The 17508-nt window shown below is 48.1% G+C and overlaps 1 protein-coding gene across 1 annotated transcript; it reads left to right on the forward strand.

The window, feature by feature from the left end:
• The first annotated feature begins 38 nt into the window (after positions 1-38).
• aspm (assembly factor for spindle microtubules) lies at positions 39-16821 on the forward strand. Its single transcript, XM_062452381.1, has 30 exons — positions 39-411; positions 1342-1485; positions 1613-3077; positions 3382-3477; positions 3585-3683; positions 3767-3913; positions 4235-4474; positions 4616-4683; positions 4813-4954; positions 5119-5249; positions 5449-5624; positions 5705-5847; positions 5955-6040; positions 6275-6480; positions 6676-6887; positions 6973-7121; positions 7237-7365; positions 7458-7652; positions 7867-11781; positions 11895-12044; positions 12149-12249; positions 12415-12574; positions 12995-13204; positions 13860-14009; positions 14158-14349; positions 14658-14850; positions 15367-15521; positions 15699-15875; positions 16312-16478; positions 16649-16821. Exons 1-30 carry the CDS (start codon positions 112-114, stop codon positions 16749-16751), a joined length of 9801 nt encoding a protein of 3266 aa, XP_062308365.1. The 5' UTR covers positions 39-111; the 3' UTR covers positions 16752-16821.
• Positions 16822-17508: the final 687 nt, after the last annotated feature.

Genomic DNA, 17508 nt, shown 5'->3' on the forward strand with positions numbered 1-17508 from the left:
GAGCAGAGAACTCAGAGAAAATTCAAACTTCGAATGGTTTGAGAGCAGGTTGAAGAGTCAGTAGCAGTATCTACCTAGCGACTAGGTAGTTTACAAACATATTTTTACGGCATGGCTCAGCCATTACGGATAGGTGAATTTTTGGACTTTAGTCCAATAAAGCCAGAAGACACCACGACATTATTTTGTGACAAAGAAAACACGGGTTCTCTAGAACTACCCGTTTTGAGTCTAGTGCAGTTCTCGAGGGCACCGTTCGTGACATTTGGATCGGTAAAGATAGGTTCTTCGAAATCGGTCGTCCTACGAGTTGAAAATCCGGATTCTGACAATGGAGCTACAGAGGTTACAGTGAACAAGATTGCATCTGCGAAAGGGTTTTCCGTTGACAAAACCATTTTTAACATTCAGGTAAACAAAAGTGTCTATTGTTAGCCTAGTACTGTTCTAGCTAGAGCTAGTCGACTCGCACTAACACGCGTCATTGATTTGCCTTGAACTTCCTAACGGTTAGAGCTAGGCTAGCTGATCCTGTGTGAGTATATTGTTTGTCATATAAAATATTACAGGTACATTACATATAGTCTAACCGATTGAAAACGGATGCATCACAGACCGCTATTGTATGTCGTCCTACTTAATAGCCTAATGCCCGTGCAGTAGTAGCTCACTGCATATTTTAATGTTCTTTTGGAACCAGTTGTCAAGTTTTGCTAACTACCTCACTGTAGCATTTTATTACAGATGTATTACAATTATGTTTTTTACACTGTAGCCTATAATGAGCAATAAATAAAATTGAGCTTTTGATTGTAACTCCATTGTGATTTGCACTAGTCCAGCGAGGTTAATATCACAGCCTAAAAACTATCTACAGCTGCACCTGTTCTTCCCAATTTCCTGCATGCACATCATACTCCGCTGGTTGTAGCGTACCAAGCAAGCAATTACTACAGTACATGCAGGGCTCCCAACTAACTGTTTTTCTAACTGTCCTAGTACCGTCCCAAAGTGCAAAATTAACAGTCCCTAACTGAACTTGACATGTCCCATGTCCCCCAAATATATATATATATATATATTTTACATTTTATCGAAATGTATTGTGTAATATTATAATGGCCATTTTATATTTCATATTCTTTATTTTTATTCTTATGATTAGTGAGACTTTGTACCTTTACTATACGTAGACCACATATTTAAGTTAAGATTCCTATATGTTGAATGTTTACACCTTCCTGCCAAAGTAAATTCCTTGTCTGTGCAAGCTTTCATGGCGATTAAAACCATTCTAATTGCAAAAGGGTTGTTGTTTTTTTAAACTTTTTTTCCCCACAGCCTGGAGATGTATTTGATTTAACTATAACATGGACACCTGGAGAGGAAGGGGGAGTCAGAGAACTCATCATCTTTGTTGCCAATGGTGTGGTTAAACATCAAGCCGTTTTGCTCGGCAGAGCAAATGCACCCAAGAAGAAAAAGGTAACCCAGTGTCTCATTATTTATTTATTAATAAAAAATGTTTCACCTTACCTGTAGCTAACAGGTTCGCTGATGAGGAACTTAACTGTTAGTTAACTAGCTATGTGCTTTCCTTCGTCCGTTTCAGAAGAGTCTGTGGGACTCGATCAAAAACAAGAAGGCGTCTGGACTCCCGGCGCCCTCCAGAGGCAAGAGAACTCCAGAAGCTTCTCTGAAGAGAAAGGCAGCCAACAAGACCTTTCATGTGCCTCAAACTCCACAGTACAGACAGGGGAGAGTTCGGAGCCCGCTCTCCCCTCTCAACGATGTGGTTCCGGTTAGAGCGAGAGCCCTGTCAGGGTTTGGCCCTGCCCACATGGAGAAGTTGGAGCTGCAGGGCATCTGCACCCTTGTCAGTAAGGTAACATCTCAGCCTCTGGATGAAGTGAACAGGGATGGCGACCTTACGAGCTCCCCCGGTGTTCCCCTGGTGCCGAGGATCAGGATTAGCGATCCCGCTAAAACAGCAGCTGTCCTCAGCGGACCCGTCTTCCCGTCTGAACACAGAGACGTGGCAAGAGTGCTCAACAAGACGCTGTCGCCTGTGGGCACACCAGATAGACTGAAGAACCTGATGCCTCACATCGAGTCTATGCAAATCCCTGTCAGTGTCGCTGTCAGTGCTTTACCAGAGGCTAGTATCAGAGTTCCTACAGTAATGGATGCGTTGGCGATGATCGACTCTGATCTGACTGCAGCTGTTGAAGGAAGCCCTCCCGATGCATGCTCTAGCTTTGATTTTTCGGACTCATTAGAATCAGTTAACGGAATTGCAGGTTGCGGCTCTGATGGATTGCCTGATAGCCCCAGTGAATCGGACGCTGCACAGCCGAGGCTAACCTTCTTCATCAAGCCAAAATTGGCAGTTGGTCAGGCTGACGACCTAGTTGCTCCTAGAATAGAGGCGGGATGCAACGTTTTTCAAGCCAAGAAGGTTTTTTTTACGTCTGCTACCGTGGTCAAGAGCAGAGCAGCTCCGGCACTGGTAGAGAGACCTCAGGGGGAGAGGAAAATAAAAACCTCAAGACGAAGACTTCTGGAGAAAACATTGGAGATCACAGATGCGGGGAGCCGCTCTGACTCAAGTCCAGGCACCCCGGGCCTTCCTGTCATCGATTCGAACAGTAGTTCAGACGGACAACACAATGTCAGCATCACTAGCTCCTCGCTTGAGGCCATGGAACCAGTAGCTGTAAGCCTGACTCCTTTAAATGATCCTGCCCCAGTCTCTTTCTCTCTTAGCCCTCCTCTGCTCAGGGTACCAGTCACCCCCCAACACCACAACAATAACCAGCTGGCTCACGGAGCACCTCTGTCCGGGTTTGCTTCAGCACAGCTTCCTGTCCATCAGGATCTGTTTCCTGTCCGCTGCCAGAGCCGGTTCGATGTGGTGACACGGGGCAAAAAAAGGAAAAGCGATGAGTTTCTGAAGGATGTTGAGAAAGTGGAGGATACAGAAAAAATGGCGCTGGAGAAACGAAGCAGGAAGTCTACTGCGGTGAAAAGTCAAGATGTGAGGAAGACTGCTGCTCAGAAACAGACGAGACCAGCAGGTCAGTAAAAAAAAAAGAGACTTTGTTTGCTGAAGCGAAGCCCCAACGTGTTACACCAGCTGTACATCAACTCAATATTGTTGTGGGAGTCAGGTGGCTGAGTGGTTAGGGAATCGGGCTAGTAATCTGAAGGTTGCCAGTTCGATTCCCGGCTGTGTCAAATGACGTTGTGTCCTTGGGCAAGGCACTTCACCTTACTTGCCTCGGGGGGAATGTCCCTGTACTTACTGTAAGTTGCTCTGGATAAGAGCGTCTGCTAAATGTAATTGTTGTGTTCTCAAGACCCGTGTGTTTTCTTCTTCAGCCTCTCTGCGATCCGGTTTCTCTTCTTCGTTGGTAGGAGCCAGGTCTGTGACGCCTGCACCAATCAGACGGCAAAGTTCCAGAGCTACCTTTCAGAGTATGTGACCCACAATGTTTGTTGATCCAATATATCATACATACACACACACACGTGCATACTAATATTAATATATGATACTCATATTTGACTCCTTTTGATTACAGGTACTTCTCTGAAGTCATTTGGTGCTTCATCTGTCAGGAAGGCAAAGGTTGTAGCTGTGGCCCAGTCCACACTGACCTTCATTAAGCCTGCACAAACAGGTGAGTGACAAGTCTCTTGTATTGGCGTGTGTTGGTACTGCTTAGTTTAGTGACGTGCAACTAACAACTCGTGTGTCTTGCAGCCATACCAAGGCACCCCATGCCGTTTGCGGCTAAGAACATGTTCTACGATGAGAGGTGGATTGAGAAGCAAGAAAGAGGATTCACCTGGTGGATGAACTATGTACTCACTCCAGATGACTTCAAGGTCAACACCGAGGTCACTAAAGGTAACATGCTTAAGATTGAAAGGGAGTCTTCTGTATTCCTCAATGACAGTACATTTACATTTAGTCATTTAGCAGACGCTCTTAACTAGAGTGACTTACAGTAAGTACAGGGACATTCTCCCTGAGGCAAGTAGGGTGAAGTGCCTTGCCCAAGGACACGTCATTTTGCACGGCCGGGAATTGAACCAACAACCTTCTGATTAATAGCCCTACTCCCTAACCGCTCAGCCATCTGACCTTGTTTGCCATGTCTAGGCTACACATCACAAAATCATGTTCAGTCACTCACAGCATATATGTTTCCCCCCCCTGTGTGTTTAGTGAATGCCCTCTCTCTGGCGATGGGCAGCGATGAGCGGTTTAGTGTGCCCAAGGCCCCCACCAAAGAGGAGATGTCCTTCAGCACGTACACGGCTCGCCGCCGTCTAAACCGTCTTCGTCGCTCAGCTTGTCAGCTCTTCACGTCGGAGGTGATGATCAAAGCTATCCAGAGGCTGGAGCTGGAGGTGGAAGCCAAGAGGTTACTGGTGCGCACCGACCGTCACCTCTGGAAGGACATAGGTAAATACTGGACAGGATGATGGAGATTCACTTTTTACTGTAAAACTGCTTTAATACCGCCGGTAGGCTACGCTTTTATGTCCACGTTTTGAAACCACAGCATGAGTGTGAAATTAAGGGTTTGCGCTTCTCGTTTTGTAGGGGAACGTCAAAAAGTCCTAAACTGGCTTCTCTCCTACAACCCTCTCTGGCTCCGGATTGGTCTGGAGGTATGTCTGAGATATATATATATATATATATATATATATTTTTTTTTAATGTTTCATACCGCTGTTGTGGTTTGTTATTCATGTTCATTTATTAACTTCTATATTTTAAAATGTTTTTGTTTTTTTTAGACAATCTATGGAGAGATGATTCCGCTGGAGAGTAACAGTGACGTCATGGGCCTGGCCATGTTTATCTTGAGACGTCTTCTCTGGAATCCAGACATTGCTGCCCAGTTCAGACACGCTAAAGTCCCCAATCTTTACAAAGATGGTAATTTGCCTCCTGCATACAAAGGATACATTCATTCATTCTTTATCTTATTTTCCCCTTATTCGTGGTGTTTTGTATTCTGTGGATTTGAACCACATCTGGTGTTGGCCAGTGCTTTGTAACCCCTGCCTCCAAGATAACACATGTTGTTCCTGTTTGCTCAGGACACGAGGAGGCCTTGTCTCGTTTCACTCTGAAGAAGCTGCTTCTGCTGGTCTGCTTTCTGGACAAGGCTAAGGAGTCCAGGATGATCGAGCATGACCCCTGTTTGTTCTGCATGGATGCAGAGTTCAAAGTAGGCAGATACCGAGCAGACAATACGTATACACACACAGAGAGAGAGGGACAGATCAAATGTATATATATCTTGTGAGTGTGTGCTTCAGTTGTTCTATTGCTGTGTTACAGTTCAGAGTGTCATAACCCTGCAACCACCCGTCAAAGATGTTTGTAGATGCTGTTCTTAGTTTTCTCTGCTCTGTATTCATTCATAGACGAGCAAGGATCTACTCCTGGCCTTCTCCAGGGACTTTCTGAGTGGGGAGGGAATCCTGCCCCGACACATGGGGTACCTGGGCTTTCCAGTTTCCCACACACAGACCCCGCTGGACGAATTCAACTTTGCTGTCAAGAACTTGGCAACCGACTTGAAATGTGGAATCCGGCTAGTGTAAGCGGTCTTCCTTCCATGTACCGCAGTTCAATCCGTCTCGCGTGAGTATTTTTCCTCATTTGTGTTTTTCCTTTTAGACGAGTGATGGAGCTGTTCACCCAGGACTGGAGTCTGTCCCAGAAGTTGAGGATGCCTGCTATCAGCCGCCTCCAGAAGGTCCACAACGTAGACATAGTCTTGCAGGTGTTGAAAGCCAAAGGCGTCGACCTGAAGGATAATGGTAAGTTTAGGGCGGCGGCGGCATTTTACAGTACTTGGATCTGTGCGGAGGGAAAAGTATTTTTAAATTTAAAACAACTGAGGCGTTTCCTGTGGGTTTTCTTCCAGATGTTGTCATCAGTTCCAGAGATGTTGTGGATGGACACCGGGAGAAAACGCTGAGCCTTCTGTGGAAGATCATCTTTGCTTTCCAGGTTTGTTTGCTGCCTGGTGTCAGTTAGGGTTACTGAGGTTTGGGGAGGAGAGTGTTTTCAATCAGAATCTGAATTCTTGCCAAGTAAGGCTAAGTTTACACATACGAGGAATTCACTTTGGTAGGTTGCATAACAATAAACATAGTAATTAGATAAAACAAGTACTGAAATATATTTAAAAAACAAATGTACAATATGAGAAGAATAATTATAATAAAGAATACCACTTTTTAGGTGGTGGTGCTTCTGGATGAGGATAAACTAACGGAGGAGATCGGTTTTCTGAAACGCGCCTGGAGTGTCAAGCAGAAACTGGCATCATTGAAGGCTGACAAGGTTGTAGAGCAGACCGTTTCCAAAGCTGGTTCACCGTTCAAGCACAGCAGCCTGAAGATCACTTTACTGATGGACTGGGTCAATGCTGTCTGCGACTTCTACAACTTGAAGGCAAGTTAGCCAAGTAAAATACTTCTATCACGATTTGGTATTCTTATGCAATATCATAAACAGAATATTTTAAATGTGTATTCACAATATACAATATTGTAAATATTTTGAGTTATATTTCATATAAAGCGAGAAAGCTTAGAAAAGACTGTAGACAACTGTTATTTCTGTTAAATCTGTCACAAAACCTTGCAGGTGGAGAACTTTTCGGTGTCGTTTTCGGATGGTCGGGCGCTTTGCTACCTCATCCATCACTATCATCCCAGCCAGCTGCCCCTGGAAAGGGTCTCTCAGAGCACCACTCAGACCGTCGAGTGTTCTTCACAAGGCAGACTGGAGCTCAACTGCTCATCCAGCGACTCAGACAATTCTTTTGACACCTGGCCCACAACGCAGAACGGTAATGGTTAGACTCAACATTTTACAGTTTTGATGGGTTGATGTGAAGTGTTTAAACTGATAAGGTGTTGTATTCCTCACGTTAGTCCCACAGTCGCCCATGTTGGAATTTAAAGAACTTCTGGATAATGAGAAGAGTAACTTCCGATTGGTCAACACTGCAGTGTCTTTCCTTGGGGGGGTTCCAGCAATGATCAACCCAGCTGACATGTCCAACACCATACCCAATGAGAAGGTTAGAAAAGCAAGCCAACTCCCTGAATGCGTTTGTGTCCACAGGGATAATTAGGACGTTGCACTGTGTTCCATGTTCGTAATGTGATGTTTGTAACCTTTCCGATGTGCTCCAGGTGGTGATGTCCTACCTGTCGTTCCTGTGCACTCGTCTCCTGGACCTCAGGAACGAGACACGAGCGGCCCGCATCATTCAGGGTGCTTGGAGAAAACACAAACTGAGGAAGGATCTGGAAACGTACCAGGTTTGTTTTACTCTCTTTCCCCTCCGAGGAACAGATCTGTCTTGTGAAGAACCGATGGATGACGTACCGAACGTTCCCCCCCCCCCCTGCAGGAAAGAAACGTGGCTGCTGCGAGGATTCAGGCACACGTACGAAACTTCCTCAAGAGACGGAGGGCGAGGAAACAGACCTGTGCTGCCGTGAGGCTCCAGGCCGCCTGGAGGGGCTACGCCGCCCGGAACACAGCGACGCTGATGAGGAAGGCAAACCTCTGGGTGCTCCTGAATGCCTCGGCCACATCTATTCAAGTATGTTCATGTTTCTGTCCACAGAAACCCCTGAGGTGTGGTTGGTGTGTTTTTTGGGTTGGTGCCATAACAGATTCAGATAAGAGAAATGTCTCTGTTCCACATTCTGTTTCCAGAATGTGGGTGTGCGAATATTTTTCCACCCTCCACACATGCCGGTATATGGTATTCTTCTTTACACAATGCACTCATTGGAATTTTTCTGGTCTTACAGGCAGAATGGAGGAGGTATATCGCCAGGAAAAACTACCAGTCTTTAAGATCACAGGTGATAGTGCTGCAGGCCTGTTGGCGGATGAAAAGAGCGGTTTCTGACTACAGAACGATGCGGTGGGCAGCGACTGTGATCCAGAAACACACTAGGGCTCGGATCACCGGAAGAAAGGAGCGCGAAAACTATCTCGCACTGAGATCGGCAGCCATCAAAATACAGAGAAGTTACCGGAACTGGACGAGCCGAAAGTTCCAGATTAAAAACCACGCTGCCTCTGTGATACAAGCCGCTTTTCGGAAATGGCGCAGCGCCAAAACAGCCCGAAGAAACGCTGCCGCCCTGAAGATTCAGTCTTGGTTCAGGATGCACACGTGTCATCATCGCTACGTGTCCATCAGACTGAGTGCTGTTCTCATTCAGACCTGGTACAGAGGCCAACAGCAGAGGCGTCGCTTGCAGGTGTTGAAACAGAAACACCATGCAGCCACCGTCATCCAGAGTGCGTTCAAGGCTAGCGTGGTCAGGAGACGGCTGGAACGGATGAGACGGGCCGCGGTCGTCATCCAGCGCAGGTTCAGGGCCTCGCTGCTCAGAGACGCGGAGAAACGGACGTTTCTGGTGATGAAGTGCGCGGCCGTAACAATACAGGCGATGTATCGCGGGCACGTTGCACGAAGGATGATGAAGGCGAGGAATCGGGCGGCAACTTTGATCCAAGCAAACTTCCGGAAGTTGATAGCCCATCGGAGATTCGCCGTTTTAAAAAGATCAGTGGTTGCTATCCAGCAGAAATATAGAGCCAAGTTGTTGGGAACTAAATCAAGAAAGAGTTACGAGGAGCTCAGATGTTCCGTACTGAAAATACAAGCTGTCTGGCGAGGGAGGACCGACAGGAAGAGGATTGAGCAACTTCATAAGTGTGCCACCGTACTTCAAGCTAATTACCGTAGGCACGCCGTGCAGTCACGTTTTAGGGCAAGAAAGGAGGCTGCTTTGCTGATACAACGCCAGTTCAGAGCTCTCAAAGCAGGAAGGGAAGGAAGAGCGGAGTACCTTCAGGTTAAGAAAGCTGTCATCTCTCTCCAGGCGGGACTCCGTGGTATGAAAGTAAGAACAGAACTGAAGAAAAAACACCAGGCGGCTACACTCATTCAGTCATCGGTGAGAGCCTTTATTTGTAAGAGGCGTTATTTGCTGCTGGAGAGTGCAGCTATAATCCTTCAGAGTCGCTATAGAGCTCACTTGGCGTGCAGGTCGCAACATCAGCAGTACAGTCGGCTGAAGCGAGCCACCCTGAAGCTCCAGGCGGCTTATCGAGGATCCAGAGTCAGAAGAGACCTTAGCACGAGGCGTAGAGCCGCAACTGTCCTCCAGGCTCACTTCAGGATGTACAAGGTGCGGGTTTCTTACCTCGCCACAAAGTGTGCCGCCATCATCATCCAGGAGCGCTTCAGGGCCAACAGGCTTCGAGACCACCATGTGTGGCTGTACGGAAGGATGAGGTCTGCGACTGTGAAGATCCAGTCAGCCTACCGTGGCCACAGGGTCAGGACAGCGGTTGCCGAGATGCACACGAAGGCCGTTGTCATCCAGAGGTGGTTCCTCGCTCGCATGGAAAGAAAACGCTTCCTTGCAGTCAGGGCGGCAGCTGTACTCTGTCAGCAGAGATACAGAGCCGTTGCCATTGGACAGAAAGAACGGAAAAGGTATCTTTTGAAGCAAAGGGCTGCGATCACTCTTCAGGCAGCTTACAGGGGGAGGAGAGACCGGCAGAGGTTGCAGACTGAATGCATGGCTGCCATAACTATTCAATCACACGTACGAATGCACCTGATTAGGACACGTTACAAGAGGATGCTGTGGGCTGTCGGCACAGTGCAAGTCAGATACAGAGCCAACAAACTGGTGGAAAGGGAAATGCTTTCTCTGAATGCAAAGAAAAAAGCGATAATTGTCTTACAGTCTGCATTCCGTGGAATAATAACCAGACGTGCTGTAAAATGGTTGCACGAATCTGCCAGAGTCATCCAATCATGCTATAGGGCCCATGTGGAGCGCAAGCGGTATCTTGCTTTGAGGTCTTCTGCTCTTGTCATCCAGCGACAATACAGGGCCACCCTGGCAGCTAAACTTCAGAGGCAACACTACCTGAACATGCTGCGTGCTGCAGTCCTCCTACAGGCTACATACAGAGGGCAGCTTGCTAGGAGAGAGATCGGGTTTCAGCATCAAGCTGCGACCACGATCCAGGCTGCTTTCAGAAGACACCGAGCACATGTCAAGTTCCAGGCCATGCGATTGTCCGCCGTCATCCTACAGAGACACTTCAGGTTGTGTGTTCAAGGGAGGCTAGACAGGGACAGATTCCTGAAGCTTCGAGGTTCTGCTGTTGTCATCCAGGCAGCTTTCAGAGGGCTACGTGTCCGAAGTCAAGTCGCCAAGATGCATCGAGCCGCTACTGTCATTCAGGCCAACTACAGGATGAAAAAGCAGCAGGATGCTTTCAGAAGGCAGCGCTGGGCGGTCGGCATCCTTCAGCAGAGGTTCAGAGCTCAGAGACAACGAAGTGTCCAACTGAAGGAATACCAGCAAATGAGAAGTGCTGTCATCATGTTACAGGCAGCTTTCCGAGGCATGCGATCCAGGCAAAGTGTCCAGTACAGGCACGAATCTGCCAGAGTCATCCAATCATGCTATAGGGCCCATGTGGAGCGCAAGCGGTATCTTGCTTTGAGGTCTTCTGCTCTTGTCATCCAGCGACAATACAGGGCCACCCTGGCAGCTAAACTTCAGAGGCAACACTACCTGAACATGCTGCGTGCTGCAGTCCTCCTACAGGCTACATACAGAGGGCAGCTTGCTAGGAGAGAGATCGGGTTTCAGCATCAAGCTGCGACCACGATCCAGGCTGTTTTCAGAAGACACCGAGCACATGTCAAGTTCCAGGCCATGCGATTGTCCGCCGTCATCCTACAGAGACACTTAAGGTTGTGTGTTCAAGGGAGGCTAGACAGGGACAGATTCCTGAAGCTTCGAGGTTCTGCTGTTGTCATCCAGGCAGCTTTCAGAGGGCTATGTGTCCGAAGTCAAGTCGCCAAGATGCATCGAGCCGCTACTGTCATTCAGGCCAACTACAGGATGAAAAAGCAGCAGGATGCCTTCAGAAGGCAGCGCTGGGCGGTCGGCATCCTTCAGCAGAGGTTCAGAGCTCAGAGACTGAGGCACGTGCAGGTGGAGAAATATCTGCAGATCAGAAGTGCTGTGACTTGCATTCAGGCGTCATTCAGGGGGATGCAAGCGAGGCGCCTGGCGACACGGGCGAAAGCAGCCAGGAAGATTCAGGCGTTCCTGCAAATGAGTGTCAGGCGTCGACGGTTCCTGAAGGAACGAGCCGCGACCGTGGTGATTCAGTCAGCCTTCAGAAGACACCGGGCCAGAGCACGATACACCGCCATGCAGGCAGCCGTCGTCACGGTCCAGAGATGGTACAGGTCTTGCAGGCTGGGCCGCAAAGTCCGTCTGGACTACATGACCGTCAGAGGAGCAGCGGTGACCCTCCAGTCAGCGGTCCGTGGGACACTTGCCCGACGGCTGGCCAACCGCGAACGGGCAGCCGTTAAGGTCCAGTCGGTGCTGCGTATGGCCGCGCAGAGGAGCCGGTATTTGAAGTTGCGGTCCAGCACAGTGACGTTGCAGTCCCACTGCAGGAGGTGGACGGCACGGCGGCGGTTTCAGCGCTGTCGACTAGCAGCCCTGACTCTTCAGAGGAGCTACAGGGGACTGCGAGCGCAGAGAGAGCAGCGATCAGTGTACCTGAAGACCTTGAGAGATGTCCAGAAACTCCAGGCCAGAGTGCGCGGTCACATTGCGTTCAGACGGTATCAGAGAATCAAGAAAAGCGCTGTCACTATTCAGGTGTGTGTGTCTCTTTACTCCCCACATGCATCATTTTCTGTCTTGTGAAATGTTGATTCCTGAAATGAAAATGATATGCAATTGATTGAAATGTTTTGATTCTTTTTGGACAGGCCTTTTATCGTGGGATGGTAGATAGGCAGAGACTCCGACAACAAAGGACCTCGGTCGCTCTCATACAGGAGCACTACAGGGCCCACCTTCTCCGCCAGAGAGAGCGAGCAAAGTATCTTGCCGTGAAGCGTTCTGCTGTTCTTATACAGGTGAATAAACATGTCGTTTTTGGAGGGCCCTATGACCTTTTGTCATACTGGGAACATTGTGACATTTACAATCCCTCTCATTTGCTTTCCTCTGTGTTGTTCAGTCTTGGTTTAGAGGGAAGCAAGCCAGAAGCAAGGTTGTGGAGAAGCGGGCTGCAGTTGTAACGGTCCATAGATGTATACAGACAAATCTCCTTCGCAAAAGGTAAGGGCAACTGTTTTTGCTCCGTATGTTGTACATAATTGTACTCATAAAAGGGTAATCTGTGTAATTTACACAGGTTACCCTTGTCGTGTACATGTTTGTGTCTAATAATCTTGTCTATCTTGAGGTCTTCAGAGTAACTATCAGGTCTATCGTGTCTCTCAGGTTCCTGACGGTTCGACACAGTGCTCTGGTCCTTCAGCGCAGATGGAGGGAGACCGTTAAGGCCCAAGAAGACCGTCAAAACTTCTTGAGAAAGAAGGCTTCAGCTGTCTCCATCCAGGCAGCATGGAGAGGCCACATAGAAAGACAAAGCTTGCTTGTGGTATGACAACCTCTGACAAACCAGCTGTGTGTAGGTACAGCTGTGTGTAGGGTGTAGGTACAGCTGTGTGTAGGTACAGCTGTACCTACACACAGCTGTACGTTTAGTTATGGGTACGAGTTTCAGGCGAAATGAGAACAGATCGATTCCAGAGTAGTAAAAACATGGTCGTCGTCGATTGACACAAACACGTGTGCCTTCTAAGGTGTCAGGTGGCTGAGCGGTTAGGGAATCGGGCTAGTAATCAGAAGGTTGCCGGATCGATTCCCGGCCATGCCAAATGACGTTGTGTCCTTGGGCAAGGCACTTCACCCTACTTGCCTCGGGGGGAATGTACTTACTGTAAGTTGCTCTGGATAAGAGCGTCTGCTAAAGGACTAAAATCTAAAAAATCTTCTCACTTCACTTTTCCTTCCGTAGGTCCAGAAGGCTGCTCTGTGCATCCAGTCGGTGTATCGCGGCTGGTTCCAGAGAAGGGCGTACCAGAGGCAGAGAGGAGCCGCGGTCGTCTTACAGACGAGGTTCAGGGCCGCACAGCTGGCCAGGAGAGAGAGGGAGGACTTCTCCCGAGTGAGACAGTCCACCGTGACTCTGCAGAGATACTGGCGTAGCTGCATGGGCAACCGACGGGTAACTACTCTTTTTACTAAGTTTTTCATCGGGTATGTTCTGATGCCGTTGCTAACCCTTACAGCACGTGTACAGGCCATCTGAATCTTTTCGGGGTCCAGTGGAAAAGGCTCAGGGTTGATTTGATTTTATCGATTTCCCCAACTGCACCTACTACAGTTTGATAGGTTAGGGTTCAGGCTAACCCTGACTGGCGAGAGCCCTGGAGATGTTCATAGCCCTGGAGATGTTCATAGCCCTGGAGATGTTCATAGCCCTGGAGATGTTCATAGCCCTGGAGATGTTCATAGCCCTGGAGATGTTCATAGCCCTGGAGATGTTCATAGCCCTGGAGATGTTCATAGCCCTGGAGATGTTCATAGCCCTGGAAATGTTCATAGCCCTGGAAATGTTCATAGCCCTGGAGATGTTCATAGCCCTGGAGATGTTCATAGCCCTGGAGATGTTCATAGCCCTGGAGATGTTCATAGCCCTGGAGATGTTCATAGCCCTGGAGATGTTCATAGCCCTGGAGATGTTCATAGCCCTGGAGATGTTCATAGCCCTGGAGATGTTCATAGCCCTGGAGATGTTCATAGCCCTGGAGATGTTCATAGCCCTGGAGATGTGTCCTATGGAAATGCAGCTTCCAAGTTTCTCCCCTGGTGTGTCACAGGTGCTGGCGGTGGCAGCAGCAGGAAGGAGGCTGCGCTTCTCTGCAGCTGTGTTCCATCACCTCTGTGCCGTCAGGATCCAGAAGGCCCTCAGGGCTCACTGGGCTCTGCAGTCAGCCAGGAGACAGATCCACTCAGTTGTCCGCATACAGGTACTCTCACCCTGCACCTGAAATGTCGTCCTGGACTATAAATGCTCTCGATGAGCGTGGATTGTTGTTGTGGTAGTGGTAGGCCTGGTAGAGGTCGAAGTGTTGAGCATGTGTTAAGTCAGTCGGTGGCCTATTCCCCCCCTCCCAGCGGTGGGTACGAGCCAGGCAGCAGCGAAGGCGGTTCCTGGAAGAGAGGAGGAAGGTGGTGACGGCTCAGAGAGCGGCCAGGAGGTGGTTAGCCCGCCGCCATCGAGCCGCCCGCGTCCTGCAGCAGCACGCCAGGAAGTTCCTGCTGCTGAGACGACAGCAGAGGGTGGAGCAAGGGATCATCAAGGCACAGGTACTGGTGGTGTGTGTGGCGGTGTGTGTGTGTGTAGGCTCTAGTGTAAATACAGAATCCAGAGACGAAGTGAGAAAACATATATTTTTTTTTATTACAAAAAAAGCTGGAAATATTATGTATTTATTTAATATCTCTATGAATGTAATTATCCGTACTAATGACTAGGAATAGAGCTTGTTCTCCTCTAGCTTCTGGTCTACTTCCTGAACTGAGGAGAGTGCAGACATTTACACGTTTTGGATCGTCGCTTTTTGTTGAAGTGCCGACAGTCTGGTTCAGTCCGTTTCCTCCTTCTCTCACCCAAGGCGTTGTGGCGAGGACACGCCTCCAGGAAGCTCCACGACCACCACAGAGTTGTGGCCGTGAGGCATCGCCTCAGGATGGTCTCAGATGGCGCGCAGGCGGAAGACCGGCTGTGTAACAAGACCTCCACGGCCATCGACCACCTGCTTCAATACAAACACTTCTCCTACATCCTGTCAGCTCTGAAAAACCTGGGTGAGTTTTAACACATCAAATCATATTTTAGTTGTACAGCTCTTTTTCACAAGGAATATCACAGAGGTCTTCACAGTCAAGTCTTATGCTCACAATGTTCCCTGTTGTTATCCTCTGTTTGCATGCAGTTAATAAGTAAATGGTACTACTAACCAGTGCATTCACTTGTATTGATAGTTATAAACATAGAAGAAGAAGCATATTCTCTACCATTTATTTTCCTTAAGCACAAAGAAACTTTACTTGAATTTAGTCATTTAGCAGACGCTCTTATCCAGAGCGACTTACAATAAGTACAGGGACATTCCCCCGAGGCAAGTAGGGTGAAGTGCCTTGCCCAAGGACACACAACGTCATTTTCGCACGTCCGGGAATCGAACCGGCAATCTTCTGATTACTAGCCCGATTCCCTAACCGCTCAGCCACCTGATTCACTTGAATGTGAATAGTTGATAAGGGGCCTGATTGTGTGAGGAGTGGTGTGGTTAACAGCTCCCTTCATCTGCCTGTCTGTAGAGCTGGCAACCAGGCTGTCTCCAGAGTGCTGTGAGATGCTGGTGGAGAGTGGAGCCACCCTGGTCATCTTCACCCTCATCAGGAGCTGCAACAGAAGCGTTCCCTGTATGGAGGTCATCTCCTACGCCATCCAGGTCCTCCTCAACCTCTCCAAGGTAACTGTGCTTCCCTGGGCCAATGCCGTCCGTTCACCGCTCCACGATTCAGAATCTGATTCTGTCTATGTGGAGGGCATGCAGCCCAGATGTAGCGTGGCTGGCCTGGTAGCCCAGCAGGGGGCGAGCAGGCAGTAGGCAACATCCTAACATGTTATCCCCCCCCCCCCCCCCCAGTACCATAAGACCGTTGAGGCTGTTTACACGGTGGAGAACTCTGTGAACACCCTGCTGGACCTGCTCCAGATCTACCGTGAGAAGGCTGGAGACAAGGTGGCAGAGAAGGGGGGCAGCATCTTCACTAAGGCCTGTTTCCTCCTGGCCCTGCTCCTTCAGGACCCGCGCAGAGCCCTGGTAAGGACATCCTGGCAGGAGAGGATTCTGGCGCCTGTTGACAAGATGCCTTACATGGCAAAAGTTTCAGAAGGTTGAAAAAAATGATTAAAAAATAAATAAATAATGAAAATACATTTTTCAGAAAGTTTGGGAAATGTATTTTTTGTTTGTTTTGAAAAAACTGTTTTGAAAGGTTGAAAAAATAAAATTAAAATAATATATATATGTTTGAAATACATTTTCTACAAAATGTTTTGAATGGTTGAAAATTGAGCAAGTTATGGTCATTTAAAAAGTACATGTAGCACCAACACAATGTTATGGGTGAGCGAGTTGACTGTAGCAAGATGGCCGCCATGTGCGGGCGTTCGACTCCGTTGTCCGGCAACGTGGATGAGACATCTACCCTTTATATATATCTATGGTCTAAACGTTTATAAATTCTGTTTTTCAGGAGGTGAGGAACCTGCCCAAGGCTTTGGAACGGATTCAAAGTATCTACTCCCTCACGGCACGAAAACACAAGATGGATGCTCGGAGAGAGAGGCAGAAAACGAACGCTTCCAGGAACTGCAGTCTACTCAACTCAACAACAGCTCAAAAACACAAACCAGTGGCCAAGTAAGTGTGCCCACGGTGCATCTTAGTTCGTAAGTGTGGCCTGGGAGCAGATTATTAATGTGCGCCTGGGAGCAGATTTGGGCAAACTTCACTTACAAATTGACTGCACAGTATGCGTACACACTCACAATAATTTGCAAAATATTTTGTTGCATCTCTCCTTTCTCCAGATTTGTTCCAGACTGGGTTCTTAGAAAGGACAAGCTAAAGGATGTTGTTGACCCACTTCGAGCTATTCAGATGGTAGCAGACTCTTTTGCAACAGTTTCGTGATAGCTTTTTTTTTATATACTTGGATAAATGTCATATTTTACTGTTTCAAACTTTTGGAGGGGGGATACAATGCTACGTTTTTATTAAAACATTTGGTGTTCATATACATATTGTTAAATTTTCTGTTAGCTTTGGAAGGTTTGTGTTAGCTTTTGAGGTGTGTGTGTGTGTGTGTGGTAAGAACCTAGCCTGGCTCTGCCCTCCTACGTACTTCCGCTCAATTTTGATTTTGCTTCTGTACTAGGTCTGGGATTTCGGTGTATTAGTCGGTTTTCAAAAAAAAAAATTGTAGGGCCAATCAGCGAACATAGGGAGTGGCTGAGAACGATGACGTTGATGTCGTGCACTAGTTTGAGTTGTAGTTCAGTAATGGCGGCGGAGAAAGATGCGAGCAAAGCTATTCGTCGATTGTGGCAACACTGCCAAATATCCATAAGTTAAAGCCGGAGCAAGAAAAATCCTTACTGAGTTTTGTTTGTGGCCATGATGTTGTGGCCCTCCTCCCCACGGGGTTCGGGAAAAGTTTGATTTTCCAGCTACGGCAGCTAGCTCCGTTACAGTAGTGGTGAAGGAATTGGCTAAGGCGAACGCTAGCGATTGGTTATGGCAGATCAGAGTGGCTCTGGGCAGATCCAATAGTTTAAAACTTCAACAGAGTACCCGCCTTCAAGGAAGTTAACGCTTGTCAATGGAGCGATCCCAGACCCTCTGTACAAATGAAATGTACGACGGTCTGGTTAGGACCAGCCTAGTAAGA

Source organism: Osmerus eperlanus, chromosome 26 (genome assembly GCF_963692335.1).
Source record: "Osmerus eperlanus chromosome 26, fOsmEpe2.1, whole genome shotgun sequence".
Taxonomy (NCBI): domain Eukaryota; kingdom Metazoa; phylum Chordata; class Actinopteri; order Osmeriformes; family Osmeridae; genus Osmerus; species Osmerus eperlanus.

Bases quoted from the DNA above. Each gene is read 5' to 3' on its own strand.
- aspm (XM_062452381.1), top strand. From the start codon at position 112: ATGGCTCAGCCATTACGGATAGGTGAATTTTTGGACTTTAGTCCAATA. The intron at 12,575-12,994 runs GTATGACAACCT...TTCCTTCCGTAG, and splicing joins AAAGACAAAGCTTGCTTGTG to GTCCAGAAGGCTGCTCTGTG. The intron at 15,876-16,311 runs GTAAGGACATCC...TCTGTTTTTCAG, and splicing joins AGGACCCGCGCAGAGCCCTG to GAGGTGAGGAACCTGCCCAA.